General features: G+C 37.5%; 1 protein-coding gene across 1 annotated transcript; it reads left to right on the top strand.

Moving 5' to 3' along the window:
• Positions 1 to 18,328: 18,328 nt before the first annotated feature.
• LOC148693464 (uncharacterized) lies at positions 18,329 to 18,730 on the top strand. Its single transcript, XM_088678024.1, has one exon. It carries the CDS (start codon positions 18,329 to 18,331, stop codon positions 18,728 to 18,730), a length of 402 nt encoding a protein of 133 aa, XP_088534150.1.
• The last annotated feature ends 3,349 nt before the right edge of the window (positions 18,731 to 22,079 follow it).

Genomic DNA, 22,079 nt, shown 5'->3' with positions numbered 1-22,079 from the left:
GGTAAATTGACAGCACTTATTATTTATGTGGATGGTATGATTGTTACAGGTGATTGATAGAGATTTTACCACACATGCAAACGGGTTAAAAACTCCTATATTACATGCAAGAATGACAAGGTTGTTGTAGTATAAACGGTTCTCGCAAGGTCGTTCTCCATAGGGATTATTAAATAATTCAAAACAAACCAAATTCCAATTAATTATTGTAAAGCAGAAAGTTGAGATGATTGGTTTTATAACCTACTTAAATTAAAACGAATTTAATTAATAAAAATAAACGAATTTGCAATATTAAAGATGAAGGGAAAAGAAAACTGTTTTGAAAAAATCAAATTAAGAAAACACTAGGGTTTCACCATCACCTAGCAATCCTATGTATTTTTACCAATTACTTATGATCTACACATGCCACTTTGAAGGTTAGGTTTTCCTAATTTATATTCTACTTGGAACCTCCAACATAGAACGTATATCTAACATGCAACTCGTCCGGACGTTCGGATCAAATCTGAACATGAGAGACTCATTATGCTTTATGAAAACCCTTTGAAAAACCATGCAACCCTTAAGATGTGGTGTTCATCTTAAGTGAAATTACAATTATTAATAACAAGAAGCCAACATCAATTTCAGGGAACCTTCCGACCAAAATTGCATCAAATTACATTTCTAAAGATCCTAATGGTGATCAAACATTAAGACAATTAGATAGTTTTAATCACGGTGATCAATAATTCAAAGTATGCATGCAATCAATCATAAGCAATTAAATAAAAATCACATATTCATTCTAAGGCTTACGGCTTCACCCTAGCAAAAGGAGTTAGTTGCGCATATTCATAATTGAAATCATAGAAAATATTATTAAGAATAAAAGGAACGAAAACACCTTAAAGTAGAAAATCTCTAAGAACCCTAACAATTACTCTCTGTCTCCAAAGTTGCATCAAAGTAAGCCTTCTCCTGATTAAGAACGGCTAAGCCTTTTTTAATATCCCCTAAAACCAGCGCACAAACCCTAATATAAGAATAGGGTAAAATATATAATATAAAATATACTAATCAGTGATGATAAAGAGAAAATCTCAAGGCTGAAAGATTACTTAGCAACTGAGTTCGAGATGAAAGATCTTGGTGGATTGAAATATTTCTTGGGTATAGAAGTAGCTCGATCTAAACAGGGTATATTTCTATCTCAAAGAAAATATGTTATTTACTTGTTAGCTGAAACCGGAATGCTTGATTGTAAACTGGCTAACACCCCTATAGTCCAAAATCACCATCTTGCCGTGCACCCTGATCAAGTTCCCACTAACAGATATCGTTATCAAAGGTTAGTTGGGAGGTTAATTTATTTATCTCACACCAAGCCTGATATTGCGTACGCAGTAAGTGTTGTTAGTCAATTTATGCATTCTCCGAGTGAGGCACATATGGGTGCAGTTGAACGCATCCTACGATACCTGAAGTCCTCACCAGGTAGAGGTATCATGTTTTCCAAGAATGACCATTACCGAATAGAGGGTTACACCGATGTAGATTGGGCAGGCAATGTTACTAATCGTCGGTTCACATCTGGTTACTTTACATTTGTGGGAGGAAACTTAGTGACTTGGCAAAGTAAGAAACAGAAAGTGGTTACTTTATCAAGTGCAGAGGCGGAATACAGGGGTATGGCAAAAGGAGTATGTAAACTATTATGTCTTTAGAGGTTACTTGGTGAACTTGGGTATCCTTCGAATTCAGCCTCAGATTTATTTTGTGATAATAAAGCAGCTATCGATATCTCACACAACCCAATTCAACATGATCACACAAAACACGTGGAAGTTGACAGACACTTCATTAAGGAGAAGTTGGATGGGAATATTATTCAATTCCCGTTCGTAAAGTCAGAGGATCAATTAGCGGATATCTTAACTAAAGCTATTGCAAGTCAAGCGTTCTACAACTCTCTTGTCAAGTTGGGTATGAACAACATTTATGCATCAACTTGAGGGGGAGTGTTGGAGAGTTGACTTTTTGTAATTAGTTTAGTTACCTTTTTTTGAGTCCTTATAATCAGATTATAATTAGGTTATTTGATGTTTATTTCTTTCCTTGTAAATGACTCTTGTACATTATATATTTCCTCCTTGGTGAGAAGAATGATATCAGAAAATTAAGCCCCAAAGATAAGCTCTAATTAGCACTTCTGTGGATGATTGCTGAAGTGGGTGATAGGTGCATTATTTATCATATTAATTATTAATTATCCCTAAGTTGTGTTAAGGAATTGATCTTAAAAGAGCCTTATTACTTTCTTTTTCTCAGTTTCAGCCATTCTGTGCACTTAGGACGTTTTTGGTGATAATTCAATTTTCCGGAGGAGTTTTGATGCAAGGCCAATTGGAGAAGGAAGCTAAGAGGCTGAAGATTGTTGTTTCCAAATTTCATAATTTTTCATGGAGCCATTCATTCCAGTTTCACAAATGAATCCCGCAGAAATTGTTTTCCCGTCAGAATCGTGCGGCTGTGGGAGAATGAAGATTTGGAGGCTTTCCCAATTTTTCCTAGTGACGTGCGATATATGCCTGGAAATATAAGAGATAAAGGTACGTTTCTCATATTTTTACAGAATTTTCCAGCAGATAAATAAACCCCAAAACTGGCGTGCAAAACAGATGATGTGCTTATCAAGCCAAGAAGGATTCTTTGCTAGTTTGTGTCATTAATTGTTTAGGAGTTTGTTTTATTTTAGGAGACTTTCTCCCAGAATTTTTAGGGTTTTTCTAGTATAAATAAGGTCCCTAAGATCTCTCTAAAAGATCCATCATCCATCCATCCACCACCGCACCATACTACCATTCACCATCTCCACAATTTGTGAAGAAGAGCTTAGGGACGTGCTTTGCCATGGATTCCGGGTTCTATCTTTCTTTTATTTTTATTTCTATGTGTAACTAAGTTATTTTCCAAGGTTTATGATGAAGCCATGACATGAATATTTGCGAAGTACTTTGTTAATTATTATCCGATTATATGCCATGTTATATTCTTAATCTTTGTGGGTATTTTATTCTAGGTTCAAGTTTCTAATGACTGATCACCCTTAGGAATTTTGCATCTAGATATTTAGATAAATCTATGAGGATGACCAATCAATTAGGTTTATTGGAACTAAGATTAAGAAGAGTAGACAAATTAGTGAGGATGACCAATATGAAGCTAGTCCTACTTAGTTGACATGATTCTTCTACGCTTAATGGGTTTTTATGTGTTTAATTGTATGCCTAACCAATAGGATATAGTTATCATGTAGAGATACAAGAGTTGATGTCTGACCATGAGTTAATTCATACCTTAGAAAGAGAAAGAACAACCTTTAACATTGGCATGGTAATTGGATAGTAATTGGCTCAAGGAAAAGTAAATAGGATTGTTATTGGTGGATTCATAACCTTTGGTTTTCTTGTGTCGTGTGTTTGATTTAGTTAACTGTTTTTTCTTTTTCTTGTTAATTATAGTTTTAATCAATTATTCAATTCAATATATCCTTTGTTTGTTTAATTAAGTCTAGCGTGATTAATCGGTTAAATTGGTGTTAAAGCAATCCATGTGGGATCGACCTCGTATTTGCATATATTACTACAATTGATCCGTGTGTTTGCGAGTTTAATTTGGTTTAAATTAATCTATTATGTAGGTTAGTTTAAATATACATCAGCGGGCGTGCTAATTCTTTATCGAGCTCAATAAGCGAATAAGACGGATGGGTGGTGTGATGATGAAACATGCTGCTATCTTCTACACTAAGCGACTTAGGCGGTGAAATGAACAATCTTGGCCATGGCTTCTAAAACCTGAAGACAAGGTTATACTTTATACTATGAAGTTCAATCTTCTGCAATACGTTCGACGGCTTCAACTATAGAGACAACGATGCTAAAAGGGGAACTGAGCGTCTTTATGGTGAATGTTGTTAGGTCATCTAAATGCCGAACTCTAAATGATACTTGTGAGTAACCAATCATAAACTACTCCACTTCGTTGAGACAGCTGATGAAGTGACCTCGTTCAGCGAAAGAATCAAAGAATCTTCACTAGCTAAGACTTGGAAAAGATAACCAGTCTAAAGATAAGTAAGTGTTTAACCAAACTGGAGAAACTCATAGACTAAGCTAATTCTACGACTCCAGTGATGTATAGCCAACCTGATTTTATGTCAATTTGTTAACCCAATGATGTTTAACCACACTGAATATGGGTTGACAGGTTAGTAGAGTATTAAAAGATAGACAGTTAGATGATTGAAATATATCATAAAATATACCATACAAAATGTGTTAAACAATTTGTCTCCCAATCTTAATATAATGGTTAAGAGATATTAGTAGGGTGAATCTATCGGAGAATGCATGTACCTCCATAGTTCCATCCCTTCCAATTTATACCTCAGTGGGCCTCATCTCTCTTTTATATAGGCATAACTTACCTTAACCATCATTAACCTCATTCATCTTTGAACGCTCAAATATTTAAAACAAAAGGTAAATCATAGTAAAACCCCCAAATAAATAATATAATTAAATTAAGACTTTAATTTGGGTGTGTAACCACCAAATAAATAAAATAATAAACAAAAGAATAATGATTAATTTAACTTAAATCACAATAATAACAATAAAACATTTGTGCCATTGTCAAGATTTGATTAAGGGGATTTGATGAATAGTCACGTCAGCATTTTTCAATTTTTATTTTATTTTTACATGTTATTATATATTTTTAGAAATTAAAATGTAAGTATTGAATAATTAAAACTTTCCACTATCGTGGTCTAAATTTAATCAGTGTTTGAAATATCTTGGATATGCTCGATATTTCTATGGAAATATCCAAAAATTCAGGGATCGATATGGAAATGGAAGGTGAAGTTTAGACCTCACCCCATATCCATGATATTTCTGGAAATTAGTCAATTTCCTAGATATTTTCAGGAAATATCTAGTATTTGCAGAAAATTTGCAGGAAATATCCATAGCCTATGCATTCTTTATTATTTAATTTCTTTCATTATGGTATTAGTTTACTTCAATAAAACTTGTGCTGCTCTCGTGACGAAAATTTCAGTTATGTATAATTTATTCATTCTAGTGAAATGCTTTACTTTATTACTTGTCATTAGAAAGATGTTTTTCTTATCACATATCACATACTTATTGTTTACACAGTATCTAATTATTAATTTTTTTATTCATACGTGTGTTGTAGCTTTATATGACATTCCCTAAAAAATAATTTTAAGTTTTCATGTTTTTGAGCAAATTTCCATCATTTCCATCGAAGGCAATGGATATCGATATCGCTATTCGATATATCCATTGATATCTCCACAAGTTTGCCAATTGATATTTGCACTGATACCGATATTTTAAACACTGAATTTAACTAAAAAAGAGAGAGGGTGAAATAGAGAAAAAGAAAAGAGAGGTGTAGGGAAATTCTGTATGCACTTTTTTCTCTGGCTTTTATTTATAGTAAACATAACATGCTTACTTGCCTTATAAGTATGAAAGCCTATGATCTTCTAGAATACGCAAGAGTCCTAAATACAATCTACTATAATTTACACAAATTTAATAAAATCTTTAAAGTAAATAATTTTCCAAATATTTGTGAAAAATTCCATAATGTAAAGAAAGAAGTTCTATTATTATTTCTTTCTTAATGAGAAAGGAATACAACTCAGAGTATATATACATTTGTCTAATTAGGCTCAGTAACTAATTATACTTAATTTAATCTCTTAACACAGAGATTAGTTACAAAGCTGTTATAACAAAAAATACAACTGTATAAGACAGTTGTACACGCTATTAACTATGAGGTATCCCTTTACATAATCCTGCAATTCAGGCACCACCAAATGTGATAGCATATGGAACCCGCCGAGTATATATATGATGCATTCTTAGTGCTTCAACTTCCACCGAAACAAATTTTCTTCAACCAAAAACAAGCAATAGCATGGCTTTGTTCATCAGAAAGGCAGTGCTATTAACGGTGCTCCTTTTGTTCACACTAACCCTGTGCGATGCACGGAAAAGAAGATACATTAGAGTTAAAAATGAGTTGCAAGCCAACGGAGATTTGTCACTTACCGTTCACTGCAAATCCAAAAATCATGATTTTGGTGTGAAAGTGCTCGCCCCTCATGGCTCCTTTGAATTCAGTTTTAAACCTAACATCTGGGGCACGACACTATACTACTGCAGTTTTTCTTGGCGGGGTCAATTGAAGTGGTTCGACGTGTATAGAGATAAAAGAGACAAAAATCTTGACAGTAAGGTTGAGTGGAGTATACTTCCTGAAGGCGCATGCAGGACGACATGGGACGGGGAGTCATTTTCTGAATGCATTCAGTGGAATAAGGATAACTGAACACATATCATATACGTACGTGTTTCACTATTTATACTCAACAAATAATCATATAATGATAAGTGTTCAATTGTTGTTTTGATTTCATACTTTTCTCTTCTTTTTTGGTCGATTGAGTCTTAATGTGCTGGAGGCCCTGATAACATTTCATAGATTTGATTGTGTAGCATCAAATTTCTGTCATCTTCAGTCTTGACGAAAATGTAATTATAAAACAATCAACAAATGATCAAAGATCAAAGCTTCACACACCCATGAGGAGAGGGGTTGGCCAATGGATCTCTGATGCCTAAGTCAGAAATGTGTTTGGGGTTTGTATGGGCATCAAAAGCTTACCAAAGGTGATGGAGGTATTTATAGGAGGTGGCTGGCCACGAGGCAAGTTTTTATCATATATGACCAAAATTTAAGCTCAATTTCATAAATGTCATTGTTTATTAAAAAAAAAAAAAATCAAACATAGCCGAAAACACAAGTGAATAGACTCAAATACCCTCAAAATTAAAAAAAAAAAAACATAAACCTAAAATCTAAACCCTACTAGATAATTCCTCAAATAAAAAAAAAAAAAAAACCCCTACTAGGTAATAAAAGAATGGAAATTTCATAAGCTTGTAAATAATTCTAGATTCACTGCCAATCATTTGTTGTATGCGACTATATCAACCTATTAATTTATTTCTGCCATTAATAAAAGGGCACTTCAAATCAGAAAAATCTTTTATGTGATCTTAGCGAAAAAGTAAAGCTCCGTTTGATCTAACTTGTCAATACCACATACAGAACAACTGAATTCTAGTGATTGTCAGAAATTAAATTTCATGAAGTTGATTCAGGGGTGGAAAAGAAAATTAAGAAAATCCATTTACAATTTCTACATGAAAAGAAATCACTTGTGAAAGTAAGCCAAAGAGCTCCATTCAATTCCTATGACCGAATGTATACCCTAATTTGGTTAAAGTACGTGCCCATTCCAGGTTGGGGGATTACTAACCTAATTTTTTCATCCTCCATGAAAAGTATTTTAGACGCTGACTGATGTTGTTTAGTGTTATAAAATATTTTCATGGTGTTGAGACTTTCCTGGTGAAGTCCACCTTTCGATAGTCCAAGTAGCTAGTCCTTCTATATGTGGATTATATGAGTTAGATTGAAAATGGACTCTAATGTGTAAAGAATTCAGGCATATTGTAATCCGGAGTTAATTTTTAGGGCATTTAAGTCTATCAAAATGTGTTTTTGGCTATAATTGATAGGTTTTTTTTTTTTTTTTTAAACCAACATTTGTGAAATTAGAGACTAAATTTTGACCATATATGATAAATTCTCCCACGAGGCGCCATCCTATTGTCCAAAGCATATCATCCATAATTGATTGTAATGGGAGATAATATCTTGAGATAATGATGAGTATATCCGTAATTGATCGTGCTAAGAATTCCTTACTTGATATGGTTGGATCAATTGGGATTATATTAAAGATAAAATTTAGTAATTCATCATATCTTTTAATGCCCTTGACTTTTTCATGTCAAGCTGAAGAATGCTATTTGATAGCCTTGCCCATTTAATGAAGGCAATTTTGCCTTTCTTTGTAGAAAAATCCACATATGGCATTCTAGATTTTTGTGATTATTTTTTAATCAACGCTTTGAGCCAAGAAAAAACCAAGGGCATTTCCGTTCGGACACCATTCACGAAAAGAGAAAGATAGTGTCGTGGGAATTGAGTTTTAGTATATAGATAATTTCTTTCACACAACACAATTCTACTGTAGCTTTTAGTGGCCATGTTGATTTGAGTGGTTCGACTTATTCCAAGATATTCAAGTGAGAAAAAGGTGTAGTGAATGTTATCGGAAAATATTTCCTACCGGAGCCGTGCAAGTTGAGCTAGAAGCATGACAAGAATGGTGCCTATGAAGATTGCCATAAGAGAAATGATCATGTAGACAAATCATTTTATGTTCACAAGTAGTAGATTGCTCTGGTAATTACGGTATTTCTCCTTAATCGGGTTCAAACTCTCATCTAGGCCTATATTATCGCTTGTAATACATAAATAAATAAATTTACTTTTATCTTCAACGAATCCGATGGCTCGAGATCATCTCACAATTGAATACGGATCGCCACGCATCAGGATTAACGAATCTAACCGCTGAACTTAGCTGAGAAAGTAAGAACAGAGCCTTGCTTTTGTGCATACGTAATTGAGACAGTCCTCATCATTGTGATATTGATGGTATGATTCACAAGGTAATGTGCTCGAATACAGAACGACTCGAAGTATGCTGCCACATTTACAAAGTTCACAATGTTCGAAACCAAGATACCATGCGTTAGAAGAATTAAAACAATATGTATTCCGACTTACTCCGAAAGGCATGGTCTTTGATAACTATCCATCCTCAAAGGGAGCAAGTCCTTTCAGATACATAGTTACGAGCGATTGTGGGACTATGATTTCCAGAGCCAGAGTAAGGCCAATCAAAATACGCATACATCAGAAGTCCATTCAAGGTCTCAACAACCTTTGCTGAGGAACTAAATAAATGAAATAGCGATGCCACCATCACTATGTTCCAGAATTAGTGAGTTAAGATCGACGATTGCTCTGAGATTGACCATGCTTCTTCGACAAGATACAGAACCTAATCTAGTAAGGAATCAGTAAGTTTTCTATAATCTTGGAGTCCTTACAATCTAAGGGTTGGCATGCGCTACAAGTAATTACACTCCTAAGAGGATCAATATTACTTCCTAGCTATCTTTGGGATTTTCCTAGTTTAAAAAGGATTCTACTATCCTAAAAGGTCGTCTCCTCGGCTAGTATGAATACACCCTTCTAGGGTTCATCTTTAGTAACTCAATTATCACATACTTATTCGCTTGGCCAACAGTGTTTGCTCTATTATAGGTTACTTGGATTTGTGCATCTCCACTTTCTACAACGGTGCGTAAATTTGGTTTCAACCTAGCTATTTGAAACCCAAAATGGATTTCTTTTAAATGATCTACGTTTTCTATCAAACAGAGAGACTGAAAAATGGATTGCTTTTATAGATTATTTCTACGGACAAGGATTGTCTACCCTCCCACTTCCGGTGCCCTCCCGTGCCTTCCTATTTGTGTGGTCACGGTTAACCCACATCAACATTTTATATTACTATTCATTTTTGTCTTATTATCTCTATAGAAAAAACAATATAAAATGTTGACGTGGGAGGCCAGACAATCCTTGCCCTATTTCTGCACACATTATGTAGATTATCCTAATTTTGTGTGAATTCGAAGAGAAGCTGCATTGCTGACACGTTGAGTGCATGCCTAGTCACTTGACATGTAGAGGGTTCGTGTAACCCTGGCTAGCTAGTAGGACAATTCAACTATGTGTGTGTTGAAAGAACTTCAAGTAAAATCATTACTTTATTTATTTATTAGTAGTTCCTAGTAATTGAGTCCGCACATGATGCCGCCGCTTTTAAAATTGTGTTAAACATATGAAATATATTAAATTCATTTAAATTGTATCAAAATATAAAGATGCTCTTAATTGTATTTGAAGATAACCAAATATACAGGTCTAAGTGATTAGGGCACACATACCATTTGAACAAAAATGACAGAATTCTCCGTTGCACAAAAATATTATAAAGTAAGTTCGAAGATCATCCAAATTTTCCATCTACATTAGCTACATTGGCATATCATTATGAATATCTATTTGAAGTGAAAATAATTTAAGGACCTAATTTTTTAGTCTCTTTGGTCCCTCTTTTAAAAGAAAAAAGAATTATGTTAGGCTCGTGGCTAAGGACTTTCATCAGCAAGAAGGCCTTGACTATTAGGAAACATTTAGCCATGTAGCTACGTTGGAACTATCAGAATTCTGCTAATTTTTGTTGTCCAGTTCAATTGGTTTTTAAATCAACTTGATCATATCAGTAATGCCTTTTATATGGTGATTTAAAGGAAGAAGTATTCATGCAATAACCTTCTACCTTTTGTGATCCTAACATGCCAAGTCATTTAGTTGTAGGGCTATATTTTTCTTGATAGTCAAGGCCTTCTTGTTAATGAAAGCCCTTAGGCAAGAGCCTAGCAGAATTCTGCTAGCTTTTGAGGTAATTGCAGTTCAATTGGTTTTTAAATCAACTTGTTATTAGTAATGCCTTCTTATATGCATGTTGACTTAAAAGAAAAAGTCGTCATGCATCAACCCCTTGGCTGCTGTGATCCTAACTTTCCAAATCATGTCTGCAGGCTTCACAAATCCTTGTATGATCTTAAACAAGCTCCAAGGGCTCAGTTTGACAAGTGTTTCAAGCTCTCAAATCATTTAGACTTACACAATCATCTTTTGATGCCTCCTTATCCTCAAAGCCCTAGTTTTGGTCACTCTATTAGCATATATGGATGACATTCTGATTAGTGGTCCCAATCCTTCTACCTCTAAGCATTTCATCCAAAAGTTAAAGTACTTTATTTTTAGTCAAAGATTTGGACCCATTACACTACTTCTTAGGCTTAGAAGTTCACAAATCCAAAGATAGTCTCTTTCTTCATCAGGAAAAATACTTGATCTGCTGCAAAAGACAAACATGGAGGGTGCAAAGCCTTGTTGTACACCTCTTGGTACAACCAAACTAGATCACAGGGGTCCATCTCTGGCAAACACAACTGAGTACAGATCAATTGCGGTTGGTTTACAATATCTCACAAGCACAAAGCCTGATATTTCTTTTACAATAAACCACGTATGCCAATTCATGCATACGCCTAAAGAAATTCATATGCAAGCTGCAAAGAGAATACTAAGATTTCTAACGGGTACCCTTTCTCATGGAATTTGGTTCAAAAAGAGTCATCTCAATTTCTGTGAATTTTCTGATGCAGATTGAGCTGGCTGCACATTTGACAAAAGATCTGCTAGTGGCTTCTGTATGTTTCTAGGATCAAATCTAATTAGTTGAGTGCTAAAAAGCATCCCACAACAGCTCGTTCTTCTACTGAGGTTAAGTACAAGCTTTTGGCTCTTACTGCAACTGAAGTCACATGGATTTGCAAAGTGTTTTGTGATTTTGGTTTTCCTCTGTCTCTTAAACCCACTATTTGGTGTGACAACATATCTGCCATTTTTCATACTTCGAACCCACTCTTCCATGCTAAGACAAAACATGTGGGAATTGACTACCACTTACCACTATATAAGAGAGTTGGTTCTTGTTAAAGTTCAATATGTTTGCAAATCAAATTGCTGATATACATACCAAGTGTGACATTCCAAGAATTTATTATCGAAGAAGAGACATATTTGGAAAAATATGTTGTGCTTATTTATTGAAAAGATAAAGATTTTCATATGAAGGTAGTGAACGTCATTACTAGTTCGTAGCATCTTTCAGATTAATTTTCGAGGCTCGAACAATCTTTCGATGAAACTTTGAATTTAACAGATGAGAGAGTGTCACATGGATATGTTGTGCTTATTTATTGAAAAGATAAAGATTTTCATATGAAGGTAGTGAACGTCATTACAAGTTCGTAGCATCTTTTAGATTAATTTTCGAGGCTCGAACGATCTTTTGGTGGAACTTTGAATATAACAGATGAGAGAGTGTCACATGGCAGATGAGGAGTGGTTGGCCTTAACATGTGGCAGCAGCCAGCTATTTCAGCAGAAGGGACGCTGGTTCTCCTTCTCATCTTATTGCACCAAGTTTTCATAATATAAAATTTTATGCTTGGATTGGACACAAGCATAAAAGAAAAGAAAATTTGACAAGGAAGATCAAGTCTCCCTCTTGCTTGACACTTGCCGAGTGGGGATTGGAAGGAAGAGGTGCATTTTGCACCTATTTATATCAGAGAAAGAAAAATAAAGAAAAGTTCCAAACTTTCTCTTGACAACTTGGAATTCAATTCTGTTTTCGCCTACGAATTTGTGGTGAAGAATACTACAATCAAATGCAGTAATTGTAGAGTAAAAATTAATCAAGAAAATTATAGAGGTGACATATGAATTTTTAGGTTAAAATGACAAAATTACCCTTGAGGCATACTAGGATTCTCACACGCATACAACAAACAAAAATGGCTCAATCAAGGAAGAGTCAAAGGTGATAAAAATGGTATTTATTCAAACCCCTCTCATCACTCCTTATCAAATCCTTATTCAAAATGTAACTCCCAATTTTCCTATTTAAATTAGAATTAATTTCTATGTTAATTGCATATATATTATTTCACATAATATCTTGCAATTATTCATCATGGGCGCATGAGGCCCTTGGCCTTAATCTTAGGTATTATTATTTTGCAAATGCATTTTTGTCAAAGGAGAAGACAGCAGAAATTTGCATCCACAATAATTCTCCGGGTTTATTGAAGATATTGATATTTGTCATCTTTGGAATTTATTCCTAGATAAGCTTTAATCTTCAAATTTAAATGTTGATTATGGTAGATTAAGCTTATTGGAAGCTTAACTGAATGAATTGGGATTAATTTCTACATGGGCTAGCTGCTGCAAACCCTGGAATTATTTCATGGTTATTAAACCTTGGTATTTTGTGGCTGTTACGATATTTAGAGCAGTTCCATCGGAGGTGGAATAGCGCAGCACCCAATCAAAAATCAGGCTAGCACCCTGTCAATTCACTCTAGCCCATGTGTTTGCTTGGCACCCAGCCCAAGCTGGTCTCCAGACCAGCCCATTTTTGACAGACCTTGGGACAGGGCCATTTTTGTTGTTGCGCCTGGCGCGTGGTGCGTGGCGCGTGGGCGCAAGTAGCAAACAAAAAAATCAAAGGTGGGGCCCAGCGGCGCTGGTGCACTAACATCTCCCCCGGGTGGGCGACGTGGCCCAATTTCTCCTGTTGGATTTCCAACGACTAGTTATTCTAGACCGTTGGATTTCCAACGGTAAAAAGAATTTGAATTTCACTTTTAAACTGGACCGTCTGATCACAGATCAACGGTCCACGTTTTTTTCCCCAAAAAAAATTTTTAACTCAGAAATTAAAAATGAAAAAATTAATTTTTATTATTTTATAATAAAAAATAATAATATTTTAATAAAATTGACCAGCCTATTTTTTGTTTTAGGGGTGGAGATGCTTTGGCCTATTACTATTCATTAAGGTCTATTACTGTTCACTTGAATGGATAAATGTGTTGTGTGCTGGCGCAAAGTCTTTAGGAGTGGAATTGCTCTTAGGGAATTTGGTGAACTTGAATGGTGATTTGGTACTTAGAGATCATGATAAATGGATTTGGACATGGTTTGGATTGAAAGACAGAAGGAACCAACCTGGAAAATAGCTATGAATATTACCATTCACGCTGCAGGGTGATAAGTGCATTATTTATCATATTAATTATTAATTATTCCTAAGTTTTGTTAAGGAATTGATTATAAAAGAGCCTTATTACTTTCCTTTTCTCAATTTCAGCCATTCTGTGCACTTACAACGTTTTTGGTGATAATTCGACTTTCCGGAGGAATTTTGATGCAAGGACAATTGGAGAAGGAAGCTAAGAGGTTGAAGATCATTGTATCCAAATTTCATAATTTTCCATGGAGCCATTCATTCCAGTTTCACAAATGAATCCCGCAGAAGTTGTTTTCTCGTCAAAATTGCGCAGCTGTAGGAGAATGAAGATTTGAAGGCTTTCCCGATTTTGCCTAGTGGCGTACGATATATTCCTAGAAAGATAAGAGATAAAGCTACGTTTCTCATATTTTTACAGAATTTTATAGAAGATAAATCGACCCCAAAACTGGTGTGCAAGACAGATGATGTGTTTCCCAAGTCAAGAAGGATTCTTTCCTAGTTTGTGTCATTAATTGTTTAGGAGTTTGTTTTGTTTTAGGAGAGTTTCTCCCAGACCTTTTGGGGTTTTTCTAGTATAAATAAGTGCCTTAAGCTCTCTCTATGGGATCCATCCATCCATCCATCCACCCCCGCATAACCCATACCACCGCACCATACTACCATTCACCATCTCCGCCATTTGTGAAGAAGAGCTTAGGGATGTGCTTTGCCATGGATTCCGGGTTCTATCTTCTTTTATTTTTATATCTATGTGTAACTAAGTTATTTTCTAAGGTTTATGATGAAGTCATGACATGAATATTTGCAAAGTACTTTGTTAATTATTATCCGATTATATGCCATGTTAGATTCTTAATCTTTGTGGGTATTTTATTCTAGATTCGGGTTTCTAATGACTAATCACCGTTAGGAATTTTGCATCTAGAGATTTAGATAAATCTATGAGGATGACCAATATCAATTAGGTTTATTGGAACTAAGATTAAGAAGAGTAGACAAACTAGTGAGGATGACCAATATGAAGCTAGTCCTACTTGGTTGACATGATTCTTCTACGCTTAATGGGTTTTTATGTGTTTAATTGTATGCCTAACCAATAGGATATAGTTATCATGTAGAGATACAAGAGTTGATGCCTGACAACGGATTAATTCATACCTTAGAAAGAACAACCTTGAACATTGGCATGGTAATTGGATAGTAATTGGCTCTAGGAAAAGTAAATAGGATTGTTATTGGTGGATTCATAACCTTAGACTTTCTTGCGTCGTGTGTTTGTTTTAGTTAATTGTCTTTTCTTTTTCTTGTTAATTTTAGTTTTAATCAATTACTCAATTATTCAATTCAATCTATCCTTTGTTTGTTTAATTAAGTCTAGCGTGATTAATCGGTTAAATATTGGAGTTAAAGCAATCCCCGTGGGATTGACCTCGTATTTGCATATATTACTACAATTGATTCGTGCGCTTGCGAGTTTAATTTGGTTTAAATTAATTTATTATTTAGGTTAGTTTAAATATACATCACAGGGACCAAACTGAAATATAATTTTCAGATTTGGGGCCATTTTACAGTCCTCTGAAAGTTTGGGGCAAAACTGTGATTTAAGAAATTGTTTAAGGGCAGAAACTTACTGCTTTTCCAGCAAGGCAGCATAATTGAGAAATGTTTGAGGACCTAAAAAAGAAAGAAAAATGTTTAAGGGTCCAACTGAGATAAAGTGATATTAAGCCTAAAATGGGAACCCAAATTAAAGGATTATGTATTGGTTACAATATGTAGGGATTATATCGTAATATGTTTTAATTGTTGGATCAGGGACTCCAGTTATAGTGGTGCTTGTGTTTAATCGAGGTATTGGTAAGGGGCATTGCTTGCTTGCTTGCTTTGGAATTCAGGTACGAGAAATACGACAGATTTTTACGGAGATTGATTATATTAAATTTCATGGAATGCTATATTATTATTCATCCCATTGGTTGATTAATGTGATATGATGCTAACTGGATAAATGCTTCTTTTGAGTGGTTACTTTTTATTAGTTGTGGAATTATTGATGAAATGCTATTCGTTGATGATATGCCATGATACACGTGAAAGATGAAATGACATATTCGTGCATCACTCATGTTCTAAGATGTGGTTGGAACTTCAGTGTTGAGATTGGAAATCTGGAAACAAGGGTAGTTGGAAAAGAGCTTTTGTGTAGTTGAGCCAAACTCTTAGTAGGTATCAAGTCTCGGGCGAGCCCATAGTGCACAATCTCTTTTAGGGTAATTTGGGATTGGTGACGAAGGGTTTTGGCAAGACGACTAAGAAATGGGGAAACTGGGATGATTGGGTTACAGGGGTTAGTTCATATAATTAGTCACTCGGGATTGTGGAGCCAAAAATAATCAAGAGGCGACAAATGGATTTTTGGATAAGAAAAGGACAAAAATACCCTTGAGGCATATCAGGATTCCTACGCACGAGTAGCTGGCAATCATCCCTCAACCAAGTCAAAAGTGCCCCAAAATAGATAACTATTCAAAACTTATTTCATCCATCCTCATCAAATCCTCTCCACAAGGTAACTCCCAAATCTTTCCCTTTTTATTATATAAATTAGCTAATCAATTAGGCAATTATTCTACTAATTGGCTAATTAATTACTTAATTATTCAATTATACCCAATTAAACATAAATCAAGAACCTAGCCCACAAAGAGAGCCAAGTGGCCGGTCCTCTCTCACCCAAGGAGGCAGGCCATACCCCTACAAAAGCCCTCTCATTTTGTCCAAAACCCAATTCCAATTCTATTTCTAAATTCTCTAAATTCTCCAAACAATTTTCCCTCAACATTCTAACTTTGGCATCGGAGGTTCTTTGGCCAAAGGCCCCCCTCCCAATTCATCGTGGGCATGTGAGGCTCTTGGCCTTGACCTAAGGTGTTGTTTGTTTTGTAGGTGCAATTTTTTTCCAAGATCAAGGAGGAAGAAATTTGCATCCACAAATTGGTGCTTTCATTAAGAGTTCAGTTCCACACTCGTAGAAAACTCTCGCATCCAAGGTTTTTCTATATTCTTGTCCATTTGTAGATTTTTCATACGTTTTTATTATTAGAATTTTTATTTGCGAAAATTCTTTGACAAAACGTAAAAGAGAACTGCAATGGCTAGAAATTTAGAAAATTCAACAAGTGAAAATTCCAATATTCAAGAGATAAGACCGTGGCAATCCACGAGGCTAAATGTGACAATAAGTGCAGCGGCACCACAACCACGAGCTTTCACCACGGGAACCACCACGATGGCCACCACGGTAGCCACTCGTGGCGAGGTCCATGGTGTCACCACCACGGCCCGAGCCGTGCCATCTAAGTAAGCCCAAGCCGTGCCATCCAAGGCTCACGGCACTAAGGCCACGACCTAAGCCATGTCAGTCCACGCCCAACGCGAGCCTAACAAGTTGCTAAGCCAAGCCTAAGCCTCGTACCCGTGTGCATCACATGCCGAGCAGACCACTCTTGTGGCCCAATCTGCTCCCGTAACCCAACCTGTTCCCGTGGTTTCCCAAGCAACCCAAGTCGGCTCAAGAATATCTCAACCATCGAGCCGGGGGCATTCTCACACACATTTCTCCGCAAATTTGACATTTCCTAACTCAAATCTAGCACCCGGAGTCTATCACCCTTCCACTACTCAATGAGGCACATTCCTTCCAAGCTCTTCCAATCTGAATGGTGAACAACACTTGTCCCAACAAGTCATAGGGTTGACGAGTGCCCTTGCACAACAGATAACCTTGGTAAATTAGCTTTTGCAACGCACCGAGATCCAACACCCCCCAGACGAGGTGTCCCAAAGTAAGACAAGGGCAGATAAGGAATCTCTCTAGTAGCGTTCCGGCAAACAGCCATTCAACCAGCCACGAACCAACCATTTGGGCAGCGTACATTCCCGATTGGGCTCCCGAGATAGCGTATACTCCCGTCTTAGCGCACAGAAGAGCATGCACTATCGACTAGGCCCACGGGCAAGTATACACTCATGGTTGGGACCACACCAATGATCAACATGAGTAGCCTTCCAGGCAAAACATTCATTTGCGGCTAGGCCCACAAGGAACAACTTCCACATCTTATCGGAGTAGGCAACACAACAGATGGAAAGAAGCAGTCACTTAATCTGGCTCAAGTTCAGCCAGCAGCCTGCAAAGAATTCCCTTGCCTGCTAGGAATGAACCACATGCACCACCGCGGCAGCATGGACAAGCCGACAGCATAAAAAAGCAGCCTAGACCAGAAGATCAAGACCAAGGGCAGCCGAGAGCTCTGCTACCCCCAACAAAGGCAAATCTAATAAGAGGTAGAGAGACTCACCAACGAACGATTGCGTGATTTCCAACGCAACAAAGTGGTCGATCAAGCACTACGGCGGGATATGACCAACATGAGCAAGTCATCCTTCACGGATGAGATCAAACAAGCAGAGCCTCCACATAAGTTTAGCATGCTGCACTTCATATCTTTCAAAGGAGATGGAGATCCAGAGATGTACTTAAATCACTACTAAAGCGCGATGTTCCTTTATCAGAACAACGATGTCGTTATGTGCAAAATATTTGCCACCACTCTACAAGGCGAGGCACAAGATTGGTTTCACACCTTGCCACCACGATCCATCCATAATTTTGATGATCTTTCCTTGGTTTTCACCAAAGAATACTCATCATACCGCTCGATCAAGAAAAAGTTCGAACACTTGTTCAACGTGAAGAAAAACCCAATGGAGTCGTTTCGCGACTACAAGAAGAGGTTCAAAGCAAAAAAGGAAAAGATCGTCGGATACGACAACTGGATAGCAATTATAACCTTCCAAAAAAGACTCCCAATAGACCACCTAATGTTCGGAAAAATGATCATGAAAGAAGATCTAACTCTAGCAGGTTTCTTTGCTCTAGCAGAGAAGCATGCACTTTAGGACGAGGCTCGACGAGTAGAAAAAGCGCCCGAGCAGCCTCGAAAAGAGTCGGCAATGGTTCAAAGGAAAGAGGACAGGAATCAGTCCATCAAGGGCAGGCAGGAGGCCAAGTATAGGGACCAACCCACGACTAAAGAAAGCCCGATAACCAAAAACTATTCTAAATTCTCAATTTCGATCCATCAAATCTTTCGTGACATCAAGAACGAGCCATGGTTCAAGCTGCCGAAACAATCAAAAGGATATACTTCCAAGTTGGACCACACCAAGTACTACGCATTCCATCGAGGTCTCGGTCACACAACCGACGACTGCTACACTTCCAAGAACTACCTAGAAAAGCTCGTGAAAAAAGGCAAGGTCGATAGATACTTAGACAAGCTAACTGTGCAGCCTAGAAGGAATGCAGACAATGACGAGGAGCCACCAACCAAGACGATTCGAATCAACGACATCTTTGCCGAATCCGAGCACTTGGGGGCCACTAACAACTCCAAAAAGAGGAAGATCTAGCAGGCTCTACTAGTTTCATAGGTTCAAGTAGTCAATATACAACCTGGACCCATCATTGGCTTCACCGAGCAGGATCCAAAAGACGTCGTTTCCCACATGACGATGCATTAATAATATATGTCCAACTAGCCTATGTTATAGTCGACAGGATCATGATTGACAATGGAAATGCAGTCAACCTACTTCAACTCTTAGCCATTTAGAAGATGAGCCTGGAAAGCACAATCATACGCTGAGTAGAGATACTCACCAAATTCAACGGGCACACCTCAACTGCCATCAACCACATAACACTTGACGTGAAAACACCGCCAGTTGTCTCAAAGCAGATGTTCACGATCTTAAGCGACCCATCTCCATATAATGGGATTCTTGGGAGACCTTGGTTGATCAAGCTGGATGTCGTCACTTCCGTCAAGTATCAAAAAAATCTGATTCTGCATCCCTGAAGGAGGAGTCGGAGATATTAAGTTTGACCAGGCCGCATCCCAACGATGCACTATGCAAGTGTTGAAATAGTCAAAGAAGAAGACATTTACTATCGTGGAGGCTACCGAAGTTCAAAGGGACGAAGAGTCTACCAAATAGCAATTACAGTAAGCGGATCAAGGAAATGGCTCCCGAGCAGACGAGATAGGATGGAAACCCGAAGAGGACACCGAAGACATAGTTCTTGATCCCCAGCAGCCAAAAAAGACGGCTATAATCGGCTCACGTCTAAGCCCAGCCGAGAAAAAATTACTTATGGCTTTCCTTAGGGAAAACCAAGACGTTTTTGCATGGTCACCGTCCGACATGCCCGGCATCAACCCCAAGGTAGCCTGCCACAAGCTGCACGTTGACCTCGCTGCCAAACCGGTGATCCAAAAGAGAAGACATTTCGCACCTGAGCGAGTAGCAATCATCAAGGCGAAAAATGACAAGTTATTGGAAGCCAAATTCATAGAAAAGGTAGCACACTCAGCATGGCTTGCCAAAGTCGTACTAGTCATGAAGAAAGAGAAGGGCAAATGGAGGGTTTGCGTAGACTACACCAACCTCAACAAAGCATGCCCAAAACATCCTTATCATGTCCCTCGAATCGATCTATTGGTATATTTAACTTCTGGAAACTAGCTGATCAGCTTCTTGGACGCATACTCTGGCTACAACCAAATAACCATGTATGAGCCCAACAAGAAGAAAATTGCGTTTGTGATCGAGCAAGGCACATACTGCTACAAGGTCATGCCCTTTGGCCTTAAGAACGTGGGAAGCACTTACTAAATGTTAGTAAACATAATGTTCAAAAAGAAAATTGGGGTAACCATAGAGGTCTATGTCGACGACATCATGGTAAAGGGTAAGCAGAGGCCAGACCACATCCACAACTTGGAGGAAACTTTCAACATCCTCAAAAAGTATAAGATAAAGCTTAACCCCACCAAATACACATTTGGAGTATCTTCAGGCTAATTCGTAGGGTACTTAGTAACCCAACGAGGAATTGAAGCACATCCCAAGCAAATCCGAGCGATCCTAGAGATGAAGTCTCCAACTACCTTGAAGGAGATCCAAAGCTTGACTGGACGAACAGCTGCCCTCAACCGCTTTCTTTCGTAGTCCACCGATTGATGCAAGCCTTTTTTCAAGGCTATCAAAATGGCACAATGAGACAAATGGGATGAAAAAGTATCTCACATCACCTCCCTTATTATCCAAGCCGGAAGCAGCAGAGGATTTATGCATCTACTTAGCAGTCTTTGAAGTAGTAGTGAGATCTACCCTCATACGATAAGAGTTGGGGGCCCAATTACCGGTATTCTACACTTTTAAAGCTCTCAATGTGGAAACAAGATATCCGAAAATCGAAAAATTAATTTTAGCGTTAGTTGTTGAGACTTAGAAGATCAAACCATACTTTCAAGCTCATACAGTCATCGTCATGACTCAGTATCCTCTACGATCAATCTTACATGGTCCGGACGCTTCTCAACGAGTGATGAAGTGGGTGTTGGAACTTGGCCAATACAATTTAGTTTTCTGACTCTGCACGACGATAAAGGCCCAAGCCTTAGCGGACTTAATAGCAGCATTCATGCCTAGCCTAGGCGACGCAACATAGCAGCCCATCAACACCCCAAAAGCAGCCGAGCACACCTTAGCCGCGCATATTCCCTCTAACGAAGATTTCTGGCATTTGCATGTTGATAGCGCATCCAACTACAAAGTCTCAAGAGCATGCGTGGTCCTTGTTACCCCAGATAGCTCATTGCTCAAGCAGGCAATCACTGCAGGCTTCAAAGCATCCAACAATAAAGCAAAGTACGAGGTCCTACTGGCATACCTTTGAATGCCAAAAGACTTGGGGGTGAAGAAGCTTGCAATTAATTCTGATTCCCAGCTAATCACCAGCCAAACTATTGGGGAATACATGGTAAAACATCCAAGGATGGCGCAATACCTAGAGAAGGTACATAAGCAGCTTAAGGCATTTCAGACTTATATTTTCATTGAAGTTCCACAGGAAGACAACGCCTACGCAGATACTCTACTCCGATGGAATAACTAGACAATCCAAGCATAAAGACGAAGCCGGCAGTCGAAGTGTCACAGGTTAGTATAACTCCCAACTAGCAAAGTTCTATTATAGACTACCTGGTCAATGACACACTCCCCCCGAAAAGATTGGAGTCTAGGAAGCTCCAAATCAAGGCAGCACGTTACTACATGGGGAACGACATTCTCATCCAAAGATTCTGTTGGAAATATGCCCTGAAAGTCAATCTTTGGAAGAAACCTTTCAGGACAATGAATTGATGTATATATGACTCTTATACATCTGAAGGCAAAGATA

This window comes from Pyrus communis, chromosome 10, assembly GCF_041283825.1.
Source record: "Pyrus communis isolate YQ-2024b chromosome 10, ASM4128382v1, whole genome shotgun sequence".
NCBI classification, from domain to species: domain Eukaryota; kingdom Viridiplantae; phylum Streptophyta; class Magnoliopsida; order Rosales; family Rosaceae; genus Pyrus; species Pyrus communis.
Note: the sequence above shows the minus strand (reverse complement) of the source record. Positions and strands in the feature narration are given on the sequence as shown.

Bases quoted from the DNA above. Each gene is read 5' to 3' on its own strand.
- LOC148693464 (XM_088678024.1), top strand. From the start codon at position 18,329: ATGTTCCTTTATCAGAACAACGATGTCGTTATGTGCAAAATATTTGCC.